The 24,740-nt window shown below is 41.8% G+C and overlaps 1 protein-coding gene across 9 annotated transcripts in view; it reads right to left on the reverse strand.

Moving 5' to 3' along the window:
- Positions 1–1,416: 1,416 nt before the first annotated feature.
- Positions 1,417–24,740, reverse strand: part of GPAM (glycerol-3-phosphate acyltransferase, mitochondrial) — a 67,217-nt gene continuing 43,893 nt past the window's right edge. For 6 of the 9 annotated variants that reach the window (XM_061403453.1, XM_061403450.1, XM_061403451.1 and 3 more), the window contains 14 exons: positions 24,247–24,383; positions 21,556–21,655; positions 21,033–21,245; positions 19,188–19,301; positions 17,991–18,076; positions 14,487–14,599; positions 12,948–13,018; positions 11,699–11,963; positions 11,023–11,159; positions 9,485–9,562; positions 8,698–8,838; positions 7,228–7,417; positions 5,862–5,920; positions 1,417–5,176 (listed from right to left, as the gene is read on the reverse strand). In XM_061403453.1, the coding sequence (XP_061259437.1) occupies positions 5,060–5,176; positions 5,862–5,920; positions 7,228–7,417; positions 8,698–8,838; positions 9,485–9,562; positions 11,023–11,159; positions 11,699–11,963; positions 12,948–13,018; positions 14,487–14,599; positions 17,991–18,076; positions 19,188–19,301; positions 21,033–21,245; positions 21,556–21,655; positions 24,247–24,383 (1,821 nt within the window). In that variant the 3' untranslated portion in view covers positions 1,417–5,059. The remainder of the gene's footprint in view (positions 5,177–5,861; positions 5,921–7,227; positions 7,418–8,697; positions 8,839–9,484; positions 9,563–11,022; positions 11,160–11,698; positions 11,964–12,947; positions 13,019–14,486; positions 14,600–17,990; positions 18,077–19,187; positions 19,302–21,032; positions 21,246–21,555; positions 21,656–24,246; positions 24,384–24,740) is intronic. The other 3 variants (XM_061403455.1, XM_061403458.1, XM_061403456.1) reach the window with 1 other exon arrangement.

A 24,740-nucleotide genomic window follows, 5' to 3' on the forward strand; every position in this document is an offset into this window, starting at 1 on the left:
TTGCAGATTGATTCTTCACCATCTGACCCACCAGGGAAACCCTAAATATGAAATGGAGAAAACAAATACCACACAGTTGCCACACTTCTAAGTTTACAAAACACTTCTGCATTCATTCCACCTCATTTCATCAAAATCCAGGTGTCCCCATACAACACAGAGGATGCCCAAGTTCACTGGGGCGAGGTGACCAGCTCAGAGGCTTCCAGCACGTGCCAAGCCAGCCAGAGTCAATCCTCTAAGTTCTGTTCCCCAGACCCCATGCTCTTTCTGCTATATATTCCTTTTCTTTAAAAATAATAAAAACTGATCCGAAAGGCCATATAAAATCCACACACAGAACACAACTTTGACAAGTCTTTCTTTTCCTCGATTGAGGGCTGAGAACCGTCCAGATGCCAAGCTTTCTGGTACAAGTCACAAAGTGCAGGTGCTACGCTGGCATCTACAGAGATGGCTAATACTGGCCATCCTGTGGCCATCACAGGTGCTGTGGACAACATGATGCTTTGTATTTGGAGGCTAGAATTTAACTAGCTGTGTGTGTACCAGACAGGTGTTTAAAAAGGGAATAAACAGGACTAAAATCAGTGAATACAGGACTAAACATGAAAAGACCAGGCTTCAAAATTAATATCCAGTTAAAGACAACGAGTGGCTGTAGAAGTGGGCATCTTGCTTTGATCAAGGGAAGGCTGTGTTTGGCAGCAACAAGAAAGTTGCTAATGCAAAGGAAAGAACGAGTACACCCAAGGGTGAGGACACAGTCATGGCAACAACACCCAGAGGAGACCAAAGGGGCCCAGGTACCAAGTTCAGACGGAGGGGCTGGCACAGAACAGATGGGATGGCCCTGGGTGTTGCTCGTGTTCACAGCTCCATCAGGCGCTGTCATGCACCCCAAGGGCATGGATGGTGTCGCCAGGCACCCACACTTTCCAGGGGGCACACTGTCGACAGAAGGCTGCATCTAAGCAACCCAAAGCATCCACTGAAAACTGCTCCAATAAAGAACTTGTCGTATTTGTCAAAAAAGTAACCTATTTTGAGCAACTATTATGAACTAGTGGGAAAAACCCAAGACTTCCATTCATACTTTTATAAACTTAAACATATTAAAATGACAGAAGCACCATGTTTAAAGGAATATTCACAGAAACCCAAAGAATATTTCTGTGATGTGAATATTTACTGAGAAGGGCAGTAGCTAAGCTGTAGATATCTACAAACCCAAATGCTTGATCAAATTTGAAGAGCTCTGGCTCAATAATAAAATCATGCACTGCAGGTTCATAAATGTATTTAAGATTGTTTCCTATAAGCATTTTAATCATGGTCTATGTGAAGTCAAACAAGAAGTGTTTGTATAACGAATTATGTAGGGAACTTTTAACTACAGATACAAGACATCAAGAATATATTCACTTTTTGGTTTATTAAAACAAAGCTACACCTCTGTGCTTCTTACAATATATTAACAGGCATAAAAATCAATCCACATTTCCAAATCAGTTCATTCACATCATCACACCATGCTATTTTATGGTACTTTATAATCAGCCTTTTTACAACAATCTAACATTTCTTTGTACAACAGGCAAACAGTTTAACATATTCCATCAAGGCATTTCAGAACTCTAGATGTTTAGAAATAAAGTTGAAAGTCTCTTTCAAATGCCATCATTTTATATTAAACTGAAATGCCAGATGCCAAGTCTCAAGTTCCTAAAAAGAGTGCTTTAAAAAACAGATTGACATCCAAATTAAGTCTTATGAACCTCAGCGGTAGGTCCTGTCATTTCTAAACACTAGAACTATTTGTGGATAAAAAGCTGCATTTGATTGTGCAATGTCTTCTGCCAGGTCTGACTTAAAATCTTAATTTTTTACCCCAATTAATCCTAGTGTTAATTTTGCTCCTTTCAGGTAAAAACCCAGACACATTGAGGGCTGATCTTTCATCGAAGAGTTCTGACCACCTATATGATAGTTTCCTGTGCTTATTGTCTGCAGAGGAGGAAGTACACATCCATGAAACACAATGTTTGATCGTACAAGACGATGCAGATGTGCCTCTGTTGCAGTTGCTGTCTTGTCCTCTTACAGAAATACATAACATAGTGTTTCCCGGAATGTTTTCTGTGAACCTCAGGAGAGGTCCGTAGGGGTGTTGCAAAGGGGAAAAAGGCTCTGGGGTCGCACAGATTGGGAAATGCTGGGTTAATACAGGCTTGGGACCGGCGGGCCCTGAGCCCTTACTGTGCTAAAGTGCACTGTGAGTTTCTAGGAATGAGGGTTCATGTGCAAATTAATTTTACCAGCAACACTTTTTCTACAAAACACCTAAGAACATCTCATAGAGCCTTCGTACACACGGAGAACTCTGGGAAATGGTTTGTTCCTCAGACTGGAAATGCCACAACCTGAGCTTACACTCACCGCGGGCCCTGGTACGTTTTCTCGTCACCCTCGTGACTTCAGAGACTTCAGACTTGTGGTCCTTTCTCTGTTACTAGTTCTACACACCTCACGCTACTTCCTTCCTCTTAAGAGGAATTTCTTGAATTTCTTAGGACTTTCTCATTTTGAAAGAGTGTAGCTTCATATTGCTTATTATTGGGTCCTTTTGTTTGCTTTTTAACTCGACTCACAGTCTGTCTTCCCCTGGAGGGCATGCATTTCAGTATTATAGAAATGCAGTAAACGGTAATAAATTATTTACAAGCACCTAGTTCGTTTAATCTTACGTGAAAGCCATTCGCTTTTGGAAAACAAGGAGAATAAATCTTTTAGCCAAACAGTGGTATCTGGAAGCCTTACTGGGATGATGGATGTTTGTTCAGTAACGAGGCACGAAAGAATGAGCTGTGCTAAAATTAACTAGAGGGTGAGCTTGTCTGGATGAGCAGAACTTTGGTTGAGATTTGTCTTCCTTAAAAAAGGTTTTCAAAGCACCAGTTAATTACAGAAAGCATGCATATTTATTCTCACAGTGAGTTAAGTGGTGAGAGAGCTAGCAAATCATACATTGCATTCCCCAAAGCATCTGAGTAGATTTCTAGAAAACAAACCAACTGAAAGGGCAAGTTAGAGCCAGAGAAGCCACTGCTCCTGCTCAGGCTGGCAGAGCAGCAGCTCTTAGTGGAAGTCACAGGCGGGGGCAGCAGAGTCCAGAGAGGTCAGTCCCAACCTTGACTCAGACAGTCTGAGTAACCCTTGGTCTATAATTTCATGGATGAGTAAAAAAGACTAGTGGAACGTTTGCTTACCTAGATAAGGAACACACAAGGGGATAAATAAGCTTCCCTGGCTGTTCCCCAAAACACAGAGCTCAATCCTACTTCGAATGTAAAATGGAATGTAACACAGTGAAGATCCCACCCCACATCAGAGCCACTGCAACACTGACAAGGCTTAATGGGACGTGAGCTCCTATAAAGAAACATGTTTTAAATGCGGAATTTGAGAAGAGTGGAAGAAAATCACAACGGCATGGCATTATTGCTCCGAGTTTCAAAAATTTCATACAGTGTGAAACACCAATCAGTATTTTTCCCTCTCCCAACACACACAGAATACTCACAAGACATTATTAGTGTTTAAAATCCAAGCTGATAAAAGTACAAACTTAATTCTCAGTACCTTTCTATTAAATTCAAAGATTACCTGCAGTATTTGTCAGGAAAAATTCCTAATTCCATAATACTACGGAGAGAAGAAGAAACAGTCAGCTGTTAGAAAACGTTTTCTATCACATGATCTTTAAGAAATCACCATCATTACCACAATTAGTGAACAATTACGATCCCTGCTCACAAAAAAGGCACCTACCTGTTATGAACAATTTTTCATAATTATCTGCCACTATATGGCATCAGGGTTTAGGAAAATAACCCATGCGTATTTTTAAAGAACCATGGTTTTCTTTTTCTCAAAGCTAAAAACATCTACAAATGCCAGTCCGCAGGGCCATCACATATGTGATGTACAACCCACAGGTTGGTACTCTGCCCAACTTGAGTGGGTACCAGCCACTCAAAAGCGTACAACCAGTCTACAGGACGTAAGAGGCCTGGGCCATGAGGCTGCAGCCAGAGTGCTTCACACTTACACAGGCAATCAGGCCAAGCTAATAGGTTAGAACAGTTGCTATCTCCAAGAAACAACTGTACCTGAGAGGCAGGTACTGCCTGAGGCAGGAGGTGGGCGGAGGGTGGCAGGGAAGTGACACAGACATGAAACAGGAGTTGCTCCCAAACACTTGCCTGTCATTTAAAACTCAATGGCACTTTTTCACATGAGCAAACCTTTTCAAAGTCAATTTTCCGGCTTAGTTTATCTTGAATTTCACCAGCCAAATTTATTTCCTGGTACAAGCTGACTGGTCAGATTATCTCTATTTCTGACCTAAATTAATATTGTGTTTTCATTTAGCTCTTAAACACTTCTATACCTGACTACAACAGACAGCACAGTGACACCTATGTGTGAATAGCCCATTCATTTGTAAAGCACTTTGTGAGGGAAAAAAATGCTCCCATTTAACAGTTAGCTACAGTTGACATAGATAAAACCGAAAAAAAAAAAAAAACAGAAAAAAATGAAAAAAACAAAAAACGGTGAATGGATGACTCAATTATTTTTAAAGGAAGCATTAATCAGAACATATACCAATAAATTACCTGACAGCATTAAGTGTACTAAACAAGATTCAGTTTTAGAATCAACTACATTTGTGTGTCCATCACAGTAATAAGTCCCTAACTGTTATATTTAGAATGTAAATCTTTAATAAACTCCAAAATCTCATTTTGCAATCTATTGATCGTGAACTGCAAACGGAGGCTGGGGCCCCCGTGGTGTGATCTGCAGGCTGCGTGTCACCTCAGTGCCCAGCGATCACAGATCACGGAGGGGAGAAGGCACTTGTCTTCCAGGAGGTCGCGTCAGGACAGGTCAGGCCCGACCACACGGTGGCGCCATCCACTCTCGTGCCACAGGCGGGGCCTACGAGGAACCGGTCCCGCTCCCTTCACTTGCCAGAGGTGCCCGAAGTTACCTACAGCACCACAAAACTCAGAATATATTCCAGGAGTTTTTGCCGGTTGCATTGAGGTAGAAAAGTGTTGCTGAGTTCTAAAACAGACACTCTCTTTTGTTTGGTCTCTTTGAAAACCTAGAGAGAAAGTTTAGATTAAATTAAAGACAAATGAAAAAGGGTAAGGGGGTGGGGAGACATTCCTGTCACCAACCCTTACTTGACGTGCAGTAAGGTACATAAAGCCATATCCAGGCTTTAAGAAAATGTACGTGTAGGGTGTGTGTGAGCACGGGGTAGGAAGGTTACGGGGGTGGGAGATTATGGGCGCAGGAGTGGGGTTTACTAGTGTACTAGATTTTAAATTTTATGTTAGAATAAAGTCACAGAAGAGTTCCTTACAAAGACCACTAGTACCTCCATGGAACTCATGTCCCAAGTAATTTGTGAAGATAAAGGATAGCTGAGGATACTTCTAGCAATACTGGTAAAAACACAAGAAAATAACTGAAAATCATATGGCATAATTAACATTCCCACCAAAACTGCAGTAGAATCTTGAAACACATGGACACCTTCATTTAGGATGAAGATGAAAACCAGGACAATTTTGGAACATTCAAATAAATCTGTGCAGAGGGGCCTCACCTTCAACATGCCCCTCCTCCTCCCAATCCCCAGAAATGCCTGCATGATTAATCCTGCAGAAACTGCTTCTCTCAGGGTCCAGCCCAACACGAAGGTGACTCAGACAGCCTAGATCTAAACAGAGAGAGGACAGAAGTGAACACGCGCTCTTGTACCATAAGCGGTGGACACTCACCCCGATATCCTTAAACGTTTTCACAGCATTCTTCACGAGACAGTAAGTGGCGCTCTCAGCTGTGGAGACAGAATCAGGCCCCGTCAGATGTTTAGGCCCAGCGACAATGAAAACCCCAGTACCCACAGGAAGAGAGTGTAGGAGGCTGGGAGGAGGTCAGAGCAAGTCCGAGGCCTGCGCCATGCTCCCTTTTCTACCAGTCACCTGTGAGGCCGTGAAGGGTCTGCTCTTTCTTTAAATTTACTGTCATCTTTTTGGGGAGGGGGGTGGTGGGGTTGGAGAGAGGGGTAGGGAGAGAAAGAGAAAAAGGGAGAGAGGAAGGGGAGGAAGCAGGGAAGCACAGACAGAAGAGGAAGGGAAACAGAAATACCCAAAACATCCATCTTGAAGGCCTTTTGTGAGACTCAAATGAGCCAGAAGGTAGAAGTTCTTTTAAACTGTGCAAGAATGCATAGGTGACTCCTACTGCAGTGAAACCAGAAACAGCACAAGCCCAGAGGTCAGAAAAAAGGAATTCTAAACCCAGGTTGCCCTTTAACTAGCTGCATGACCCGGAACAGTGTCCTCATCTCTAAAGTGAGGTGATCCTGGGTCTTGATCTCAATCTAGAGATACAGCTAAAGATGTAGCTATACATCTCTCTATATACCAATCTGTAGAGTTCTAGATCTCTCTAGATAAATATCTAGTGATCGATTATCTCTAGATCCGTCATGGCTTTAAAAATTATTGAATCAAAGTAGCTGCAGTCCTAAAGCATAACTGTAGAGAATGCTACTCCCACCCCAATCACACCTTTTCCATAAAAGACAGAACCAGGTGTCAGCCGGGGGGAGGCCACAGAGGCGCACTCTGCTGCTGGGAGTTCCCGGGTTTAGCTCTCGGGAACGTTGGACCACACCTAACTAACGCCAAACACACCACACCCTGCCAACAGGCAATTCTCCTACACAGGCCTACATAAATAAGTCCATTTGTTCACCCAAGGACACACTCAAACATGTTCACGGCAGCACTATTCAGAGGAGCTCTGAACTGCAAAACCCAAATATCCATCAGTGATGGATACGAATCAGTGAAATGTGGTAAACATTTATACAGTGGAATACTACAACACAGCAAGAATAGACAACTACACGCAACAGCACGTATGAATCTCGCTTACAGTGTTAGGAGAAAACTGCCAGACATGAGTATATAATCTGTGTAATTCAATTTATACAACACACCCAAAGAGGAGCGATCCATGGAGTGAGAGGTCAGGATAAATTCTGCATTCTTTTTTTCCAACTATCTGCAATGAGCAGATTCCTGTAAACAAAACCGACATAGCTTTCAAAAGAAGCCAAGAGAGGGGCACACATACCGTACACGGCAACCCTCCTCTCGGTTCTCGTGATCAGGTACTTGTGCAGCTTCTGCAGGAATTCAGGCTCGGGGACAGGACCGCCGAAGTTGTGAATGAAGACGGCGGCAGAGCTGTACGCCTCCAGCAGAGGCCCAAGGAGCCTCTGCAGGAAGGTGATGAACTGCTGGTGCTCCTTGGACTGGCTCACCTGGGAGGCGAGAGTGGGAGACCCAGTTGTGGGGGGACAGAGGCACCGCCTTGGAGCACCAGCAGCTCAAGAAGGCGGTCCCTCGCTGTCCCACACAGAAGCAGCCTACTGCTCCATGGGCTCAGAATCGCCCCTGGAGACAACTGCTGGTTTTGAAATGTGTTCTTTATTGTAACCGGTGACTTTCGTGGTATTTGAGGTTTACGTTCATTGAATAGCTGCCTAGGAAAAACAGTTGTACATGAATGACATAATTATGACATACTGTCATCACCGAAAATGGCTGGTCCCCAGGCTGGACCCTCTGGGCTTTGAAGCCTGGCTCAGCAGTCACTCAAGTGCACAAAAGACCACGTGCTAAGACCCCTGACGTCATCTCAGTCCCTCCCAGCCCTCATGGCCCGCCACTCCCACGTGGCCTCTGGCCCAGTCCAGCACCGCAGGAAAAGGTGGTGGTGGTGATGGGGTGCATAAGCCTCCCTGGGGCAAGATTACTGCCCCATTTTGAAACTAATAATACCTAAAAGGAAAAAACCCCCAAAGTCACTTGGACTCTCCTGACTCTGTATGCACATGTATGTCTGTGTGTGCCTGTGCATGCACGCATGCGTGTGTGTGTGTGTGTGTGTGTTTATTACCCACTGCAAAGAAAGCAATCCACTTAGGGTATTCAGGGAAGTAGGGTCATTATTACTAATTGCTAAAATTAAAATTAGACAAAATCGCTTTTACTAAAGCAGGGACAATCAATCTTTTAAAAATCAAATTTTCTCATAGGATTTGTTTAAAAAAAGGCAAAGAGCCTGATGCATGAAATTCTGGAAGCGATGGCAAGATGGAACACGACTCAAGCAGAGCAACTGGGCCAGCGGCAGCGGAACGTGAACGACTCCTCTCCCTCACCTGGCACAGCACTGCCTTGCCTTGGTGATGCCTGAACAGAACCTCTGCCTCTTCAGCGGTGAGTGCAGGGATGGCTACCGGTCTGTACCCGTGCATTCTGGTGAGAGTGTCACGAAGGGTATCATCTATGACGTTCATCTTCCTGAAAGCTGAGACTTTCATCTCTTCTTCCATTTATCTATACCCCAGACTGAATCGTTTCAGGTATTAATTCAGTTCAGTTTCATTGTCTTAACTGGGCAGAAAGTGCCACGGCCAGTTTGTGAGCTCTCTGAGTATGTCACCAGAGGCCCAGTTTTTAAGCACCCTGTCAATCTGTGGCAACATGAGCCTCAACTCAGCACTGTGGTGTCCACCCAGATTCTTCACCCAAGTACCTTCAGGTAGCAATCTCGTTGCTCCTCACCAAAATCGCTGTCTTCATCTTCTTCATCACTTCTCCAAGACAAAGGTTCCGGAAGCTTCTTGTCCCACTGCTGCTCGGCAAGACCAGGACTGATATCTTCCTGATCATCTTGCTATGCCAGGGAAATGACCAACAGTTAATAAATATGCACAGGCACACAAACACCCGCCCGGCTGGACCCCAAAGTTGCCCTCTCTCATGCCCTCCCCTACTCTGTTCTGTCCAGCCAGTAATGAGATAAGCCCACCACCCTCTCCAAACCTAAAATCACTCGGGAGACAGCAGGAGAGGAAAGAAGAAAAGAGAGTGAGGGTGAAAGCTACCAGCCATGTCAATTAAAGTACCATCAGCTCTGCTAAACTGGTATCTATTTTCCCAGGCCACACCCTTTATACAAAAGCTGCCAAAATTAAAACACAATCTCAAAAAAGAAAAATGTACACATGAAAGCTACAAGCACATAGATATGCAGAAGATCTGGTCTTGGAACACAGGCTTCTGGATGCCATGGAACCAAGTCAAGATATGCTTTATGCAACACCAGTTACATAAAAGGACCCAAAATAATGTTAGACCATTTCAAAAGACATTTACTCTCCATTCCTGTTTTTCTCATCTCATCTTGGACATGACTCTCTCTCTATACACACACACACACACACACACACATCAAATGGAATCATTGGTAAAGCGGGTGGTAGAAAAGATAATAAAGAATAAGAAACTAAAGGCAAACAAAGGCAAACCCGTCTTCTTACCTCCGCCACTATAAGAATGCCATACTGGATAAACCTGCCCACTGTTTCATGGCAAATTTGGTAAAAGGTCTGGCAGGGCTGCAAAGAAAAGGCATTTCAGCGTAAATGTCACGGTCTCCCACTTCTTTTTTTAGAGACAGAAGACAGCGTACAAAGTGGCTGCCAAATACTTCCATGGTATCACCTGCCTCACTCCACTAGTCAAGCACTAAGATTTCCGACGCCACCCTCTTGACAAGCTCACACTGTGGACAAAGTCTGAGAAGAGACCTTGTTATCTGACTGGCAGGGCGCCCAGTGAGGCACCACCAGCAGATGGAGCTCCTGAGCTGAGTCCCCCGAGCCCCACCCCTCCAGGAGAGTGCGGCCTCAGAAGGGCTATGTGTCCGGCCCCTACACCTATTTTTTCCCGTTATAAGACAATTTCCCTGCAAAATCTATCTTACAGTAAATGCTGTGCACAGGGTGGTGGATGAGGAAATGCAATATGTATTCAAGTAATTAAAAAAAAACCCAAGTGAAAGACAACACCAACCTTGAGAGCCTTATCTACCCTTTTCTCTCCCATCCTGCCCCCCAGATTCATGCAAAACAGATTCCACAACAGGACACAAATATAACATATACAGACAATGCTGTGGAGGAGGGCAGTATTCCCAACACCCGTGCTCAGAAATGTTGCAGGACACATTCCCGAAGTGGAAAACAACAGACATTAAAATAAGAATTTTACTCATTGATGACTTTGAGGGAAAAAAAAAACTCTCTACTGCTTAATATGTATGCCTCATTATAAATGTCTGCTGCTGCTGCTGCTAAGTCGCTTCGGTTGTGTCTGACTCTGTGCGACCCCATAGACGGCAGCCCACCAGGCTTCCCCGTCCCTGGGATTCTCCAGGCAAGAACACTGGAGTGGGTTGCCATTTCCTTCTCCAATGCATGAAAGCGAAAAGTGAAAGTGAAGTCGCTCAGTCATGTCCGACTCTTTGCGACCCCATGGACTGCAGCCCACCAGGCTCCTCCATCCACGGGATTTTCCAGGCAAGAGTACTGGAGTGGGGTGCCATTGCCTTCTCTGTATAAATGTCTAGAAGTGTTTAAATATAACATAAATGCTCGTTAGTTCTGGTGGGCCTTAGTTTCCCCATTTGGAGGAGGGGCTGAGCAGATGAGTTTTAAGACTGTTTCTGACTCTCATCATCTAGGTTTCTCTCATCCGTGGGTGGGCATGTTAATCATTTGCAAACCCTTAACCCAGTGGCTTATGCATGATAAGAGGTTCTGTGCCTCTGGATCTGAGTGATGGAGAACGCTGAGCCCTTGGAGCCATCACAGCACAGGAAGGGTTCTCTGGAGCAGTGACCCCAAGAGCAAACCAAGACAGTAACAACCCAGTGGTCTGGTGGTCAGTGAGACCCAGGAGGAGGATGTAAGGCTTCAGTAATAGACCAAAACTTCTCTAAGAGGAAAGCATTTTATGTTTTCATTAAGATGCTCAAGAATAACAGAAGAGGACACACTAAAGAGTCTTCACTTACTAGAGAGATGGTGCCTTCATTGGAGAGCAGATAGCACAGGCTGGCAGCCTTGCGCACCAGCTGCTCCTGGCTGACCAAGCTGGGAGACGCAGGTCCTCCTGGGCCCCTCTTCTTCAGAACTGCATAAAGGCTGCAGGCTGAGAAAGTAAAAGCATCAGCGAAGCTGCAGCCTTAGATCTCCAAGAAAAACCTCGGAGAGGCTCAGACTGGCTGGACTACCACAAAAGATCACTGATACATCCAAAATAATTATCTGCGTTTACTGGAGAAATTTAAGAAAATCCCTCCAGAATTTACTTCTTCGGATTCCATGTGCTTCCAACCCTGTCAAACCTTCCATCCCCTCTGCTCTCCGTCTCCCCTGTCCCCCAGCTCACTCCACTGCTACAAGTATGTCTCATCTCACCTAGATTTCCAGCTCCTGGGCAGCAAGACATCTGACCTCTCCTACTTGGTAAATCACGTAATACTATGTATATAGTAGTTCAGTTACTACTCACTGAATAGCAGATACAAAAATAAGCTATAATCAGTGAAATAGCAGATGACACTTTTATTTTAAAACTATAGCAACACATTCCCTGAAACAAGGGACTATCATCCAAACTGAAGTAGACACCATCACGTGCTTCTGGCCACTTGATTTGCCATGAAAATACTTCGGGGCCTGACATACCTATGATGGCCTCCATGATAAAGACATGGAGCACCCCATTGCTGTAGAAGTTGAGTTCAAAGACTGATGGGATAGTTGTGCTAGGAGTAATAAAAAACTCATCGTTCTTGCTGGTGTGGGTGATTGTGATACAATTTCCCAGGAGCTGTATGGCATGCATGACTACATCTTCTGAATTTCCTGAGAAACCCAAGTCAAAATCACGAGCCAGGACTTCCTCCTTCATCACAAAGAAGTCTTCCACCAATGTGGAGAGGCCAATTCCCTATAAAAACAGACAGAAGTGGTCTCATGAGAACACAAAACCCACTTCTCAAAAGATGGAAAGACTGCCCCATGGATTTTTTTTTTCCCCTTGCCTTGGCTTTCCTGAAGTTTGCTGTCAGAAAAAAAAAAAAAAAAGCCAGAACACCAGTGTAAAGAAAGTTAGAAAACTGGTTAAAAAGCTGTCCCCCAGGAATGTCAAGATATTTCATGTCCAGAGCATACTCTAGCCACAAAACATGATGTAGCATGTAAGATCTCAAAGGAAAAAAGCCACCTTCTGGAGAGAAGCACTACTTATTTCTTAGCAAGAATTTCTCAAATTTCTTAGCTGTATTTACATAATGGTACTGCGTTTGGTGTTCAGAACATGACTGTGACAGAGACAGGTGGTCTCTTTCCCATCACAGGGCTTAGACAAGTGTGTTGTAGGAAAGCAGAGCGCAAGTCCTAAATACAAGTCAAATAGCTTGGAAACCATTAGCAATCAGAATACTTTCTATGTGTCGAAAGACATGCCTTATTTCCGTTAACTGTATTCCTCAAAGAATGCCTTCCTGTCAGATAAAACAGTTCTGAGGCTTTTTTCAGATAGATGTCTTCCTCCATTGGGTTGTAAGCCCCTGTGGGCAGAGTCCTTAGATTATTTTACTGTTCACCTCACAGGACTGTGCTTCCCTGGTGGCTCAGATGGTAAAGAATCTGCTTCCAATGCAGGAGACCTGGGTTCGATCCCTGGGTTGGGAAGATTCCCCTGGAGAAAGGAATGGCCACCCACTCCAGTATTCTTGCCTGGAGAATTCCATGGACAGAGAAGCCTGGAGGGTTACAGTCCATGGGGTCGCAAAGAGTCGGACACGACTGAGTGATTTTCACTCACAGGACTAGCTGAAAGGGGGCCAGATCTATCAGCGGACAAGCATCTGAAAAGCTGACACAGCATTTCCCTGCTTCCGGCTGAACTCCAGCGACGCTGCAGACATACCTGCCTGTGTCTGTAGAGGAGCAGACAGGCCACGATGTGCGTGGACATAATAGCACAGGACTTGCTAGCAGCTGGAAGGCAAACACATATCTTTTAGTTCTGCTTTTTTAATATAGCTGAAACTCTTTTTTTAAGTACCTAAATCTTGGGGGAAAAAAAAGTATCATAATTAGGAGCATATAAAACTATAAAAGACCTCTACCATATCTCTTATATCTGATTCACCAAAGGGAAATCACAATTTGCTCTGGACCAGTGGAAGCTCATTAGAGATCATTGCTCATATAATAGAATTCAGTCTAAGATAGGTCTACCCTCAACCCAGAAATCGATTTTAACTTCCTCTTTTCAACCTGGACCAGAGGCAAGTCAGAGGTAGGAAGGAAGGGTACAGACAGACATCTGAGAATGACTATAGTCCAAAACTCAATATTCCAAATTGGTAGAAATTTATAATCATACATATCAAATATGAGAACATCTATGGAATAATCTAAGACAAAGACACCATTTATGGGTTTTCTGAGATGATAATGAATTCACGAATACTTCATTCATAATTAATGTTACCTCCAGTGTTTAAGAAACGAAAAAGTTCCCAGTACCACATATATTTGGCCTTTAAAAAGTATATTTAAAAAGCTTTCAAAATACTTGTTTTATAAATGGAAAACAGCACAAAACTGCAAAAAAAAAATATTTTTATACACTAGTCAGCAACCCATCTGGTCATCTGGGTAGTGGGTTTTATCTTTACTTTCCAGTTTTTCAACATTTAAGGATGTATTATTTTCGGCATCCAGGATTTAAGCAGAGACTCCATCAGACATCCTCAGAAAAGAGGATCTTGGTCCAGCGTAAAGCAGTAGCAGCAGCGGCTAGACAGAAAGGAGCAAGATGAGGTGAGGATGCTCCACACTGACAGCAAGAGCGGAGGGCCCAACCTGATGGGGAGGAGGCACAGGGGAGGGTGAAGACATCCCAAGCTGTTGCTGCTTCGGACCTTACAGCAGCCTCTACAATGTAATACAACGCTGCCATCTGCAACTTAAGAATGGCTAATTCTGCATGTAACTCACTCCACTCTGATTCACTCCCACTTGCATTATTAGTGTACAACCACCCCACTGAGAAGAGCAGAACCTCTTTAGGTACAGAGCCAATACTCAATGTGTAGTCCCCACAGGCAGAAAAAAGCTTTACATGCAAAAGACACACAATATTTACCAAATAAAAAGATCACGAGGTCACAGGGGAAAGGGACATGCACCATAAACCCAGAAGCTGTGCCACAAATGGGTTCAAAGAGACTAATTCATGAGCACCTATTAATTATCTGGCACTGTGTGAGATGTTTCATTCAGTTATCTCAAATCCTCTCAGCATGATCTTCCTTCTAATAACTTACTTAGTACCCCCCGCATGTTAGTTCTAGAACCAGAAGTAGAATCTAACTTTGGCAGATTCCAAAACCTGTATGGTTCACGCTGCATCACACTGAATCTGAATTACGGAATGAAAGAGTGGAATTCTACTTACTGAAGAGAATGTGCTCAGCCAGATATGCAATCAGTCTTCGGCGGGATTCATCTGTTGCATTTCTGGACTCATTAATGGACATGTCTGTACCTTCGTCAGCAGCATCACTGGGTCTAAAAAGTTTTTTGTGTTTTTTTTAATTAGACTTCTATAACCCCAATCTTTCACAAAGCAAATGACATGAGATACAAATGTATTAGATACTTTAAACTACTACATATTCTAAATTTAAACCACAAATAGATTATTTCTATGAGTTGTTTTACTCCAAAATATACTTCATTATAGGCTTCCCTGGTGGCTCAGATGGTGAAGATTCTGCCTGCAATGCAAGAGATGTGGGTTCGATCCCTGGGTCAGGAAGATCCCCTGGAGAGGGAATGGCTACCCACACCAGTATTCTTGCCTGGAGAATTTCATGGACAGAGGAGCCTGGTAGGCTACAGTCCATGGGGTCGCAAAGAGTTGAACACAACTGAGTAACTAACACACACATACCTCATTATATATAAGACACTCTCCTGAACACATGTTATTTATTTATGACTAAGTAATCTGTTGGTACATCACTTTAAGAACTCACTGGCAGAAAGAATGCATAAAACAAGATGCTCCATTTTAAAACAGTTTCAAAAATTCGATATTTGAACATATAAAAAGAAAGGCTTAATATTTCTCTCAGTGACCATTTGATTTGAATTCTGGAAAATTCACATAAGAAACTCTTTTACATGTTACATGAATGTGCAATATGGATAAGCTAAATTACTACCAAAAAGAACATTTCAAGTATTCAAAAACAGAAATCAAATAAGAACTCATATATGATTCACAAAATCAAAAGGATTTTAAGATCCAAATAATCAAAAACCTTCAAACTAATACACAAAAACATTATTTCAAGATCCTTTACTAGACGAAGAGAAAAATTACTCAAGTGAGGAAGTAAAAACAAGAATATAAACGTCCTTAACAAAGTTAACCCATTTTTTCCATGCAATATAAGAAATCTGTGTATGCTGAGTCATTTCAGTCATGTCTGACCTCTTTGCAACCCTATGGACTTTGTAGCCTCCTCTGTCCATGGGATTCTCCAGGCAAGAATACAGGAGTGGGTTGCTGTGCCCTTTTCCAGGGGATCTTCCTGACCCAGGGATCAAACCAGTATCTCTTATGTCTCCTGCATCGGCAGGCAGTCTCTTTACTACTGGCACCACCTGGGAAGTCCGATATAGAAAATAACAGATATTCAGTATAAAGAAGTTCCATAAATCTTCAGTTCAGTTCAATTCAGTTGCTAAGTCACGTCTGATTCTTTGCGACCCCATGGACTGCAGTGCGCCAGGCCTCCCTGTCCATCACCAACTCACGGAGTTTACTCAAACTCATGTCCATTGAGTCAGTGATGCCATCCAACCATCTTATCCTCTGTCATCCCCTTCTCCTCCCACCTTCAATCTTTCCCAGCATCGGGGTCTTTTCAAATGAGTCAGTTCTTCGCATCAGGTGGCCAAAGCAATGGAGTCTCAGCTTCAACATCAGTCTTTCCAATAACTGATCTCCTTTAGAATGGACTGGTTGGATCTCCTTGCAGTCCAAGGGACTCTCAAGAGTCTTCTCCAACACCACAGTTCAAAAGCATCAATTCTTCAGTGCTCAGCTTTCTTTATAGTCCAACTCTCACATCTATACATGACTACTGGAAAAACCATAGCTTTGATTAGACGGACCTTTGTTGGTAAAGTAATGTTTCTGCTTTTTAATATGCTGTCTAGGTTGGTCATAACTTTTCTTCCAAGGAGTAAGCATCTTATAATTTCATGGCTACAATCACCATCTGCAGCGATTTTGGAGCCCAAAAAAATAAAATCTGCCACTGTTTCCACTGTTTCCCCATCTATCTGCCATGAAGTGATGGGACCAAATGCCATGATCTTAGTTTTCTGAATGTTGAGTTTAAGCCAGCTTTTTCACTCTCTTCTTTCACTTTCATCAAGAGGCTCTTTAGTTCTTCTTCACTTTCGCCATAAAGGTGGTGTCATCTGCATATTTGAGCTTATTGATATTTCTCACGGCAATCTTGATTCCAGCTTGCGCTTCATCCAGCCCAGTGTTTCTCATGATGTACTCTGTATATAAGATAAATAAGCAGGGTGACAATATACAGCCTTAATGTACTCCTTTCCCTATTTGGAACCAGTCTGTTGTTCCATGTCCAGTTCTAACTGTTGCTTCCTGACCTGCATACAGATTTCTCAAGAGGCACGTCAGGTGGTCTGATATTCCCATCTCTTTCAGAATTTTCCATAGTTTGGGGTGATCCACACAGTCAAAGCCTTTGGCATAATCAATAAAGCAGAAATAGATGTTTTTCTGGAACTCTCTTGCTTTTTCCATGATCCAGCGGATGTTGGCAATTTGATCTCTGGTTCCTCTGCCTTTTCTAAATCCAGCTTAAACGTCTGGAACTTCACAGTTCATGTACTGTTGAAGCCTGGCTTGGAGAATTTTGAGCATTACTTTACTAGCGTGTGAGATGAGTGCAATTGTGCGGCACTTTGAGCATTCTTTGGCATTGCCTTTCTTTGGGATTGGAATGAAAACTGACCTTTTCCAGTCCTGTGGCCACTGCTGAGTTTTCCAAATTTGCTGGCATATTGAGTGCATCACTTTCACAGCATCATCTTGGAGGATTTGAAATAGCTCAACTGGAATTCCATCACCTCCACTAGCTTTGTTCATAGTGATACTTCATAAGGCCCACTTGATATCACATTCCAGAATATCTGGCTCTAGGTCAGTGATCACACCATCATGATTATCTGGGTCATGAAGATCTTTTTTGTACAGTTCTTCTGTGTATTCTTGCCACCTCTTCTTAACATCTTCTGCTTCTGTCAGGTCCATACCATTTCTGTCCTTTATTGTGCCCATCTTTGCATGAAATGTTCCCTTGGTATCTCTAATATTCTTGAAGAGATCTCTAGTTTTTCCCATTCTATTGTTTTCCTCTATTTCTTTGCATTGATCACTGAGGAAGGCTTTCTTATCTCTCCTTACTATTCTTTGGAACTCTGCATTCAAATGGATATATCTTTCCTTTTCACTTCTCTTCTTTGCACAGCTATTTGTAAGGCCTCCTCAGACAGCCATCTTGCTTTTTTGCACTTCTTTTTCTTGGGGATGGTCTTAATCCCTGTCTCCTCTACAATGTCAAGAACCTCTGTCCATAGTTTATCAGGCACTCTTTCAGATCTAATCCCTTGAATCTATTTCTCACTTGCACTTTATCATCGTAAGAATTTTGATTTAGGTCATACCTGAATGGTCTAGTGGTTTTCCCTACTTTCGTTAAGTCTGAATTTGGCAATAAGGAATTCATGATCTGAGGCACAGTCAGTTCCCAGTCTTGTTTGTGTTGACTGTATAGAGCTTCTCCATCTTTAGCTGCAAAGAATATAATCAATCTGATTTTGGTATTGACCATCTGGTGATAAATCTTACCTTGAGGGAAGTATAGCTGGCAACAATGCTTGCTCCAAAGAAAGTGGAGCAGAAACAGGTTTCTGACTTTGGCTTTCTAAATATTCCTGGAAAAATAAAACACAATCATTTATTCCCACTGTTTCACTTCCATAAACATATATAAAATATAATTTCATCTTCAAAAAGTTAAAAGTGAGTTGTTAATAAAATGTGCCATACTATTGATCTATAACATGAGAAATACTTTCTATTAGCCTAAACTATCTTCAGAAGTGCAGAATGACTCATAGAATGTTGTTAAGCATGAAATCAAAGAACTGAAGCTCCAAAGACAGGATGACGCTTAAGAAAAATCATTTAAAAATTAAGTGCAAAATTTAACTTTTCTCACGTCTTCATGAAATTAGTTGGCATTCCCAATATTATTAACAGTGATAATTGACCAACTATACCCTTTTAAAGGAAATCTGACAACCCGAAGGTCATATTATATTCAAAAAATCTCAATTCAAAAGCAAAAACACGAGAAGCTCTGCAGCATTAAAAAAAAAAAAAAAAAGTGGTAAGAAATGACAAGGTCCTTAACCAGAAAGCATATAGCATAGCAGTTAGACTTCCTTAAAATAAAACCAAGTGGAACAGAAGGAGAGGCAGGACCTCTGTGCCTTATCTTGGGGTTCCCAACTCCCCATCCTCCTTTCTCCTTTCCCAATTTGAAAATCTGAAGAATTTAAAGCTGCAGGACCTCCGAGACCCAGCAGCCCCAGGCTTCTCATGAGGATGGTACTCTTCCTCTGAACATGTGGGTATCAGACTCCACCCAGTAGAACAGAGCATCACCCTGGACCATCAGTGTTACCCAGCTGCGAGACATGTTTTTAAAAATGTCTCCTGAAGGCAATTTTAAGACATAACATATAAAATATTGATATATGTAAAGCAATATGCAAAATTCTCATGAATTATAAAAGATAGCAAAAAATTATGAAACTGGTGTTTCCCAAAGACAGACATTTAGTCTCCTTTGTCAACAGGCATATTTTGGTGGGAAAATTCAGTTAATACTACTCTTGTCTGACTCTTGTTCTACAAGAGAAGAAACTGAGGCCCTAACTCACATGGAGAAGAGGCATCAGAGGCTGGTCTGGAGCCCAGATTTTCTGACACTGAGCTAGACTGATGCTTCCACACAGCTTCAGCTCAATAGACACTCACCTTTAAGGAAAATGGTTGTGCAAAATCCACTCTGACACATCCGTAGTTTTTTCGTAACATTCTGATAACGCCTCTTGCTATGCTCCAGAGGCTCTCATTCTTCTTGGGTTTTCCCTAGTTTGCAATTTTGAAAGAATAGTATGGTAAGCAACAAAGCTAACAAATATGCAAATATTATTATCCAAAGATAAAGTTTACGAATTTTTTTATGGAAACTGAAGGTTTATCTGGAAAAATAATGAACGAAGGAGGAAAATACCTATCCATTTGCTGAGACCTGTCAGAAAATGTTGAGCATTCAAAGATGCTAAAAGATGTAATGATATTATTGCGAAGGTAATTTGGCCAATGAAAAAGGAAACATTTAACACAACTTCTTTTAATGCATTGTTTACATCATTCACAAAAATACAACTGCAAACTACTGAAGGATAAAGATGACATAATGGCCTGAAAATCTGTTCTACATTCTCAGATAAAATCAAAGAGACCACCTTATTGTGATCTGATGATCCTGATGGTCCAAATTCATAACATTAAGCAACCAAACACCAAATTCAGCCCCAGAGTGCATTCAGTGAGTGTTTCCTGAATATTTAACATGCATAAGGCACAATGACAGCTGTAGAATGGACACAGGACTCAAATATGACATCATGAGACCCCATCAGGGTGCGGGAGCATATGTTCAGGATGCGCACAGGCAACACAAGGAGGGGGTCTCACAAGAGAGATACAGATAATTATCCAGGTCTATCACTTTATTTTTTATTAGGAGTCCTTGAGTTTTTAGTATGTTTTGAGCAATAAGCTTGACCTAAGTACCAGGACCAGGACTTTCACACTAAATAAGAACAAAACTAAACCCCTCTGGAACTTGCAAACTGCTGGGGGGAACAGTAAGTTGGTAAAACCATTCTGGAAAACTGGCAGCAACTACAAAACTGAATGTACCTATGCTTTATGATCTATCAATTCCACTGCTAGGTACATACTCAACAAAATGCATACATATGGTCATCAAGAGAAAGGTTTAAGAATGATCACAGCCAAAACCAGGAAACCAAACTTTTTTTTCAACAGTAGAATAGACAAATTGTATATTCATACACTGCAATATTACACAGCTATGACAATGAACAAATTCTAACTATCTGTAATAAGTTGTTGCTTGAGCAAAGGCAACCAGAGACAAAAAGTCCACACACTACATAATTCCATTTATATAATGATCAAAAACAGGCAAGTCAATCTATTCCGTAAGAAGTAAAGATAACCGGCTACCCACGAGGGGACAGCAATGACAGAAGGGATAAGGGGGATTTCTAGAGTCCTCGACCTCAGTGGGATTATGTAGGTGTGTTCACTTTGTGCTAATTCAAGCTACACGCATATGATGGATGCATTCTTTCATAACTGTTCAACAGAAAGTTCAACAAAAAAATCACTGCCACTTTTTAAATTAACTTGTAGCTGCTTTGCCAACATGATCCCACCAATTCTTCAGGTTTAACTTAAAACTCTACACATAAGCAACAAGCTCTGACTACACCAAGCCACCTATACCCTTCCCAGGGCAAAGATGGTAACTCAGTATCAAGTATTCTTTCATTTCCCAACTCTATGACTAAGGCTGGTGTTGATTAATCTAATGGCAATTCCTCCAAATGCAGGAAGACACATTAGCACTACCAACCAGGCTGCGATAGGAGATGAAAGCCCAGCCTACCATGTCTAATAAAATTAGACAGTACCAAGAATATTCTCAACTAATTCTAAAAGCACTTGTCTAAAAGCAAAAGGCTAAAAAAGCAAAGATGACTTTTGTGCAGGTGGTCTTCTTACCAGTTGTTCGCCATTGTAATGACCCTCAATAATGCGATCGTAAGAGATCCCAACAGGTATTATCAAGATGTCTGGGATCGTATTGGTGGACAGCGTATCTACCACAACTGACAGAAGTCCTGCCCTAGCACAGGAGGTTTTTCCACTTCTTGAGCGTGTGCCTTCCAGAAAAATCTCCAAGAACTGCTGCTGTCGAAGTAGTTCAACTATATGCTGGCATATAAGAAGAAAGGAAAACATGAACTCATGAACTCAGAATAAGCTCAGCAAAGTCAAATCTTAAAAACAAAAAACCCTTAAAATTCACTACAGACAAAATATTTTACACAAATAATAGCAAAAGAGCATCTCCAATGTTATATTTTGATGATAACAAAAAGTAATCAGCAAACTCATACCCAAGCAATAATCATTGAAATAATTACTCAGACAACTGTTTTTTAAAAATCTCAATCAAGTCTCTCTTTCTTCTGCTATAATCACTACCATAACAACTTTAAGGATAATTAGAGATTACACATACCCCATGGAGTAAAGCTCTATAGAGAATATCTTTCCGTCCATCTGGCGTCTCATCTAGCCTCCGTCGTATGAAAAAGCCTCCAAGCTTATGGATCAAAGTACTATAAATTTAAGAATGCATTAATTTAAAAAAAAATGTAAAAAGAAGACTCAAGTTCCAGTGTGGATATAAGCCACAGGTGTTGTTTGAGCTGCTGATTATGAAAATCTGGACATTACCCATATAGTTGACACATTTCTGTCATTTACATTATGCATTAGCTTTCAGAATGTCGCTGTGTATAATGAAGCTCTGTTACGTCTGTTATATGCCAAAAGGAGTTTCCATGATACATTACCCTGCAAAGGTGCTGGTACAGATTTTAAGAGGATTATAAAATACTGCTCAATTTTAAAACCCTGTCCAGGGTCTCAAGACACTGATCTTTAGACATCCCCAAATTTTCCTATGGCACATTCACTTCAAGATGAATGTGATATTAAAAAAGCTCCTTTGGGGAAATTTTCTCAAATAAGTTATTTCTTAGAGAGTATCCCAGTGAGATAAGGATAAGTTTATCAAACTGGAACCAAGCATAACCATCCTCCCAAAGCATGAAATAAAAATTTGCTTCATTTACGCACACATAGAACAAACAATTCTTATAACCCCATGTCTCTGCCTACAAAACTGATGAATTATTTTGATAGGAGGCAGAATTTTTCCAATACTTGTCAACCTTTCCAAGCTCAGAGCCTCCTCCTCTGTTCAAATAGTGTGATATTAATGTAAATATTAACACACAGTTTTGGCACCTTCTATAGTCAGCAGTCCATTCTGAAGGAGATCAGCCCTGGGATTTCTTTGGAAGGAATGATGCTAAAGCTGAAACTCCAGTACTTTGGCCATCTCATGCGAAGAATTGACTCATTGGAAAAGACTCTGATGCTGGGAGGGATTGGGGGCAGGAGGAGAGGGGGACGACAGAGGATGAGATGGCTGGATGGCATCACTGACTCAATGGACGTGAGTCTCAGTGAACTCTGGGAGTTGGTGATGAACAAGGAGGCCTGGCGTGCTGCGACTCATGGGGTCGCAAAGAGTCGGACACGACTGAGCGACTGATCTGATCTGATAGTCAGCATAAGGAGGACAGTAAGATATCCCTGGAACTTAATGTCTTTGAAAGTTAACTTAACTCTCTGAAAGTTAAACTTTGCAGAACAAATTCTTAAGGAGATGAACCATCCACAAAAATAACCCCTCCTGAAAAGTGCTTTGTGACTGTACAGACTGACATGCAACAAAAGAACACTGCAAATAAACAGGTCAGATAGAGTCTGTCATAGCTGAAGGAATAATAAGCTAACTGGCACAGAGGTCACGAAAAGGGAAGAAATTACCAGTGTTTATTAGGCAATTCCCAGAGAGCCACCTTGAGAACCAATCCAACATAGAGGGAATGAGGACATAAATTGTTCTGATTATAGAAGACGCAAACTATTATGGGCAAGGCTCTCTAGAGCCCAGATGAAATAGCCCTCTTCATGCTCAGTCTATGCCTAAACACTTTTTGGAAAAAGTGAAAGTGAAAGTCGCTCAATCATGTCCAACTCTTTGTAACCCATGGGCTATACAGTCCATGGAATTCTCTAGCCCAGAATAATGGAGTGGGTAGCCTTTCCTTTCTCCAGAGGATCTTCCCAACCCAGGGATTGAACCCAGGTCTCCCGCATTGCAGGCGGATTCTTGACCAGCTGAGCCACAAGGGAAGCCCAAGAATACTGGAGTAGGTAGTCTATCCTTTCTCCAGCAGATTTTCCCAACCCAGGAATTGAACTGGGGTCTCCTGCATTGCAAGAGGATTCTTTACCAACTAGTTATCAGGGAAGCTCCCTTTCAAAAAAGACATATTTTTTGATGACTTTCTAATTCAACTTTCCAGGTTCCTTGATGCTAGGAAGAGGTATCCATGAAGAAAAGCATAGATATTCTGATCCTTGGAAAAGCATGATACTTGGAAAAGTCTGTAGCATCATATCACAGTGGATTAGAGTTAGCTGTTTGTCTATATTCCCCACTGTTTTATATGAACTATTTGAAAGCAAGGACTATGTGTCTTATTCACCCTTGCCTGGAGAACATGTGGGCAAGCATCGGCTGACTGCACGTATGAATGGCTTCTCTTCACTCATGTGAGTCAGATTAGCTACAGAACTCTGAACCGAGGGAATTACGAAGGAACTCCTTGGACTGTGAGGCTGAGGATCAGACTCCCTGGCATGCAAAGCAGTGACCGCCCCCTTGTGAGGCCCTGCCTGCATGACCCGCCAGCCTGCTCCCCTCGGGTCACTCTCACACTCATCCTCCTCTCGCTCTCTATTCCTCACACAGCTGACCTGAGCGATGCTTTGTGCTCCGAAGTTTGAGACTAAACACTTCTCAAATCTATGACCGCTTCTCTGAGAGAACTATTATACCTTTAAGCCTTCATCATCTTTTGTCTGAACTAATACAGTCAGAATTGATCTAAGTGTTAGTTGCTCAGTCTTTTTTGTACTTTTCAAATTTCCCACAACATGCATTCTTTTAAAATAAAGCTAAAAATCCTAATGTCCTCATTACAATAAAATGTATCTAAAGTTGTAATAGAAAAATAAAAATTCAAAACATAATCTTCATACCTTAACTTTCAAAATAAGGTGATCTTACCTGAAGATGGGGATGTTGAGATTATTGCCTGAAGCAATGTACGGCGCTTTGATGTTATGGCAGAAGAGAATGAAAGTGAGCAGGAGATAGTCAATGTGTGATCTATGAACTGGCAGAAATATAAGCGGCAAATTCATCTAGCAAAAGGAAAGATGCCAAATTTAAAATTTAAATGGAAAATTGAATTACAAATTCAAACACTAGCTAATTAGTGACTCATTCTGTAAAAACATTTTTCAGTAAATAAGAATGGCAATTAATATTTCAATTATATATTATCTAGCTAAAAACAACTGCAACAATGAAAAATAATCAGGGAAGAAAGAGAGCAATCAAGAATTCAAGGTGACTCCATCATATATCTTCTGAGAGGAAGCCCTAATTATATAAAAAGAATGTAGGTTTTGGACACAAGGTTGGTTTGGTTTGAAATTCTAGAGAAATGACTTATTGGCCATAACTTGGGACAGTTTCTTAATCTATATGTGCCTTTA

Source organism: Bos javanicus, chromosome 26, assembly GCF_032452875.1.
Source record: "Bos javanicus breed banteng chromosome 26, ARS-OSU_banteng_1.0, whole genome shotgun sequence".
Taxonomy (NCBI): Eukaryota; Metazoa; Chordata; class Mammalia; order Artiodactyla; family Bovidae; genus Bos; species Bos javanicus.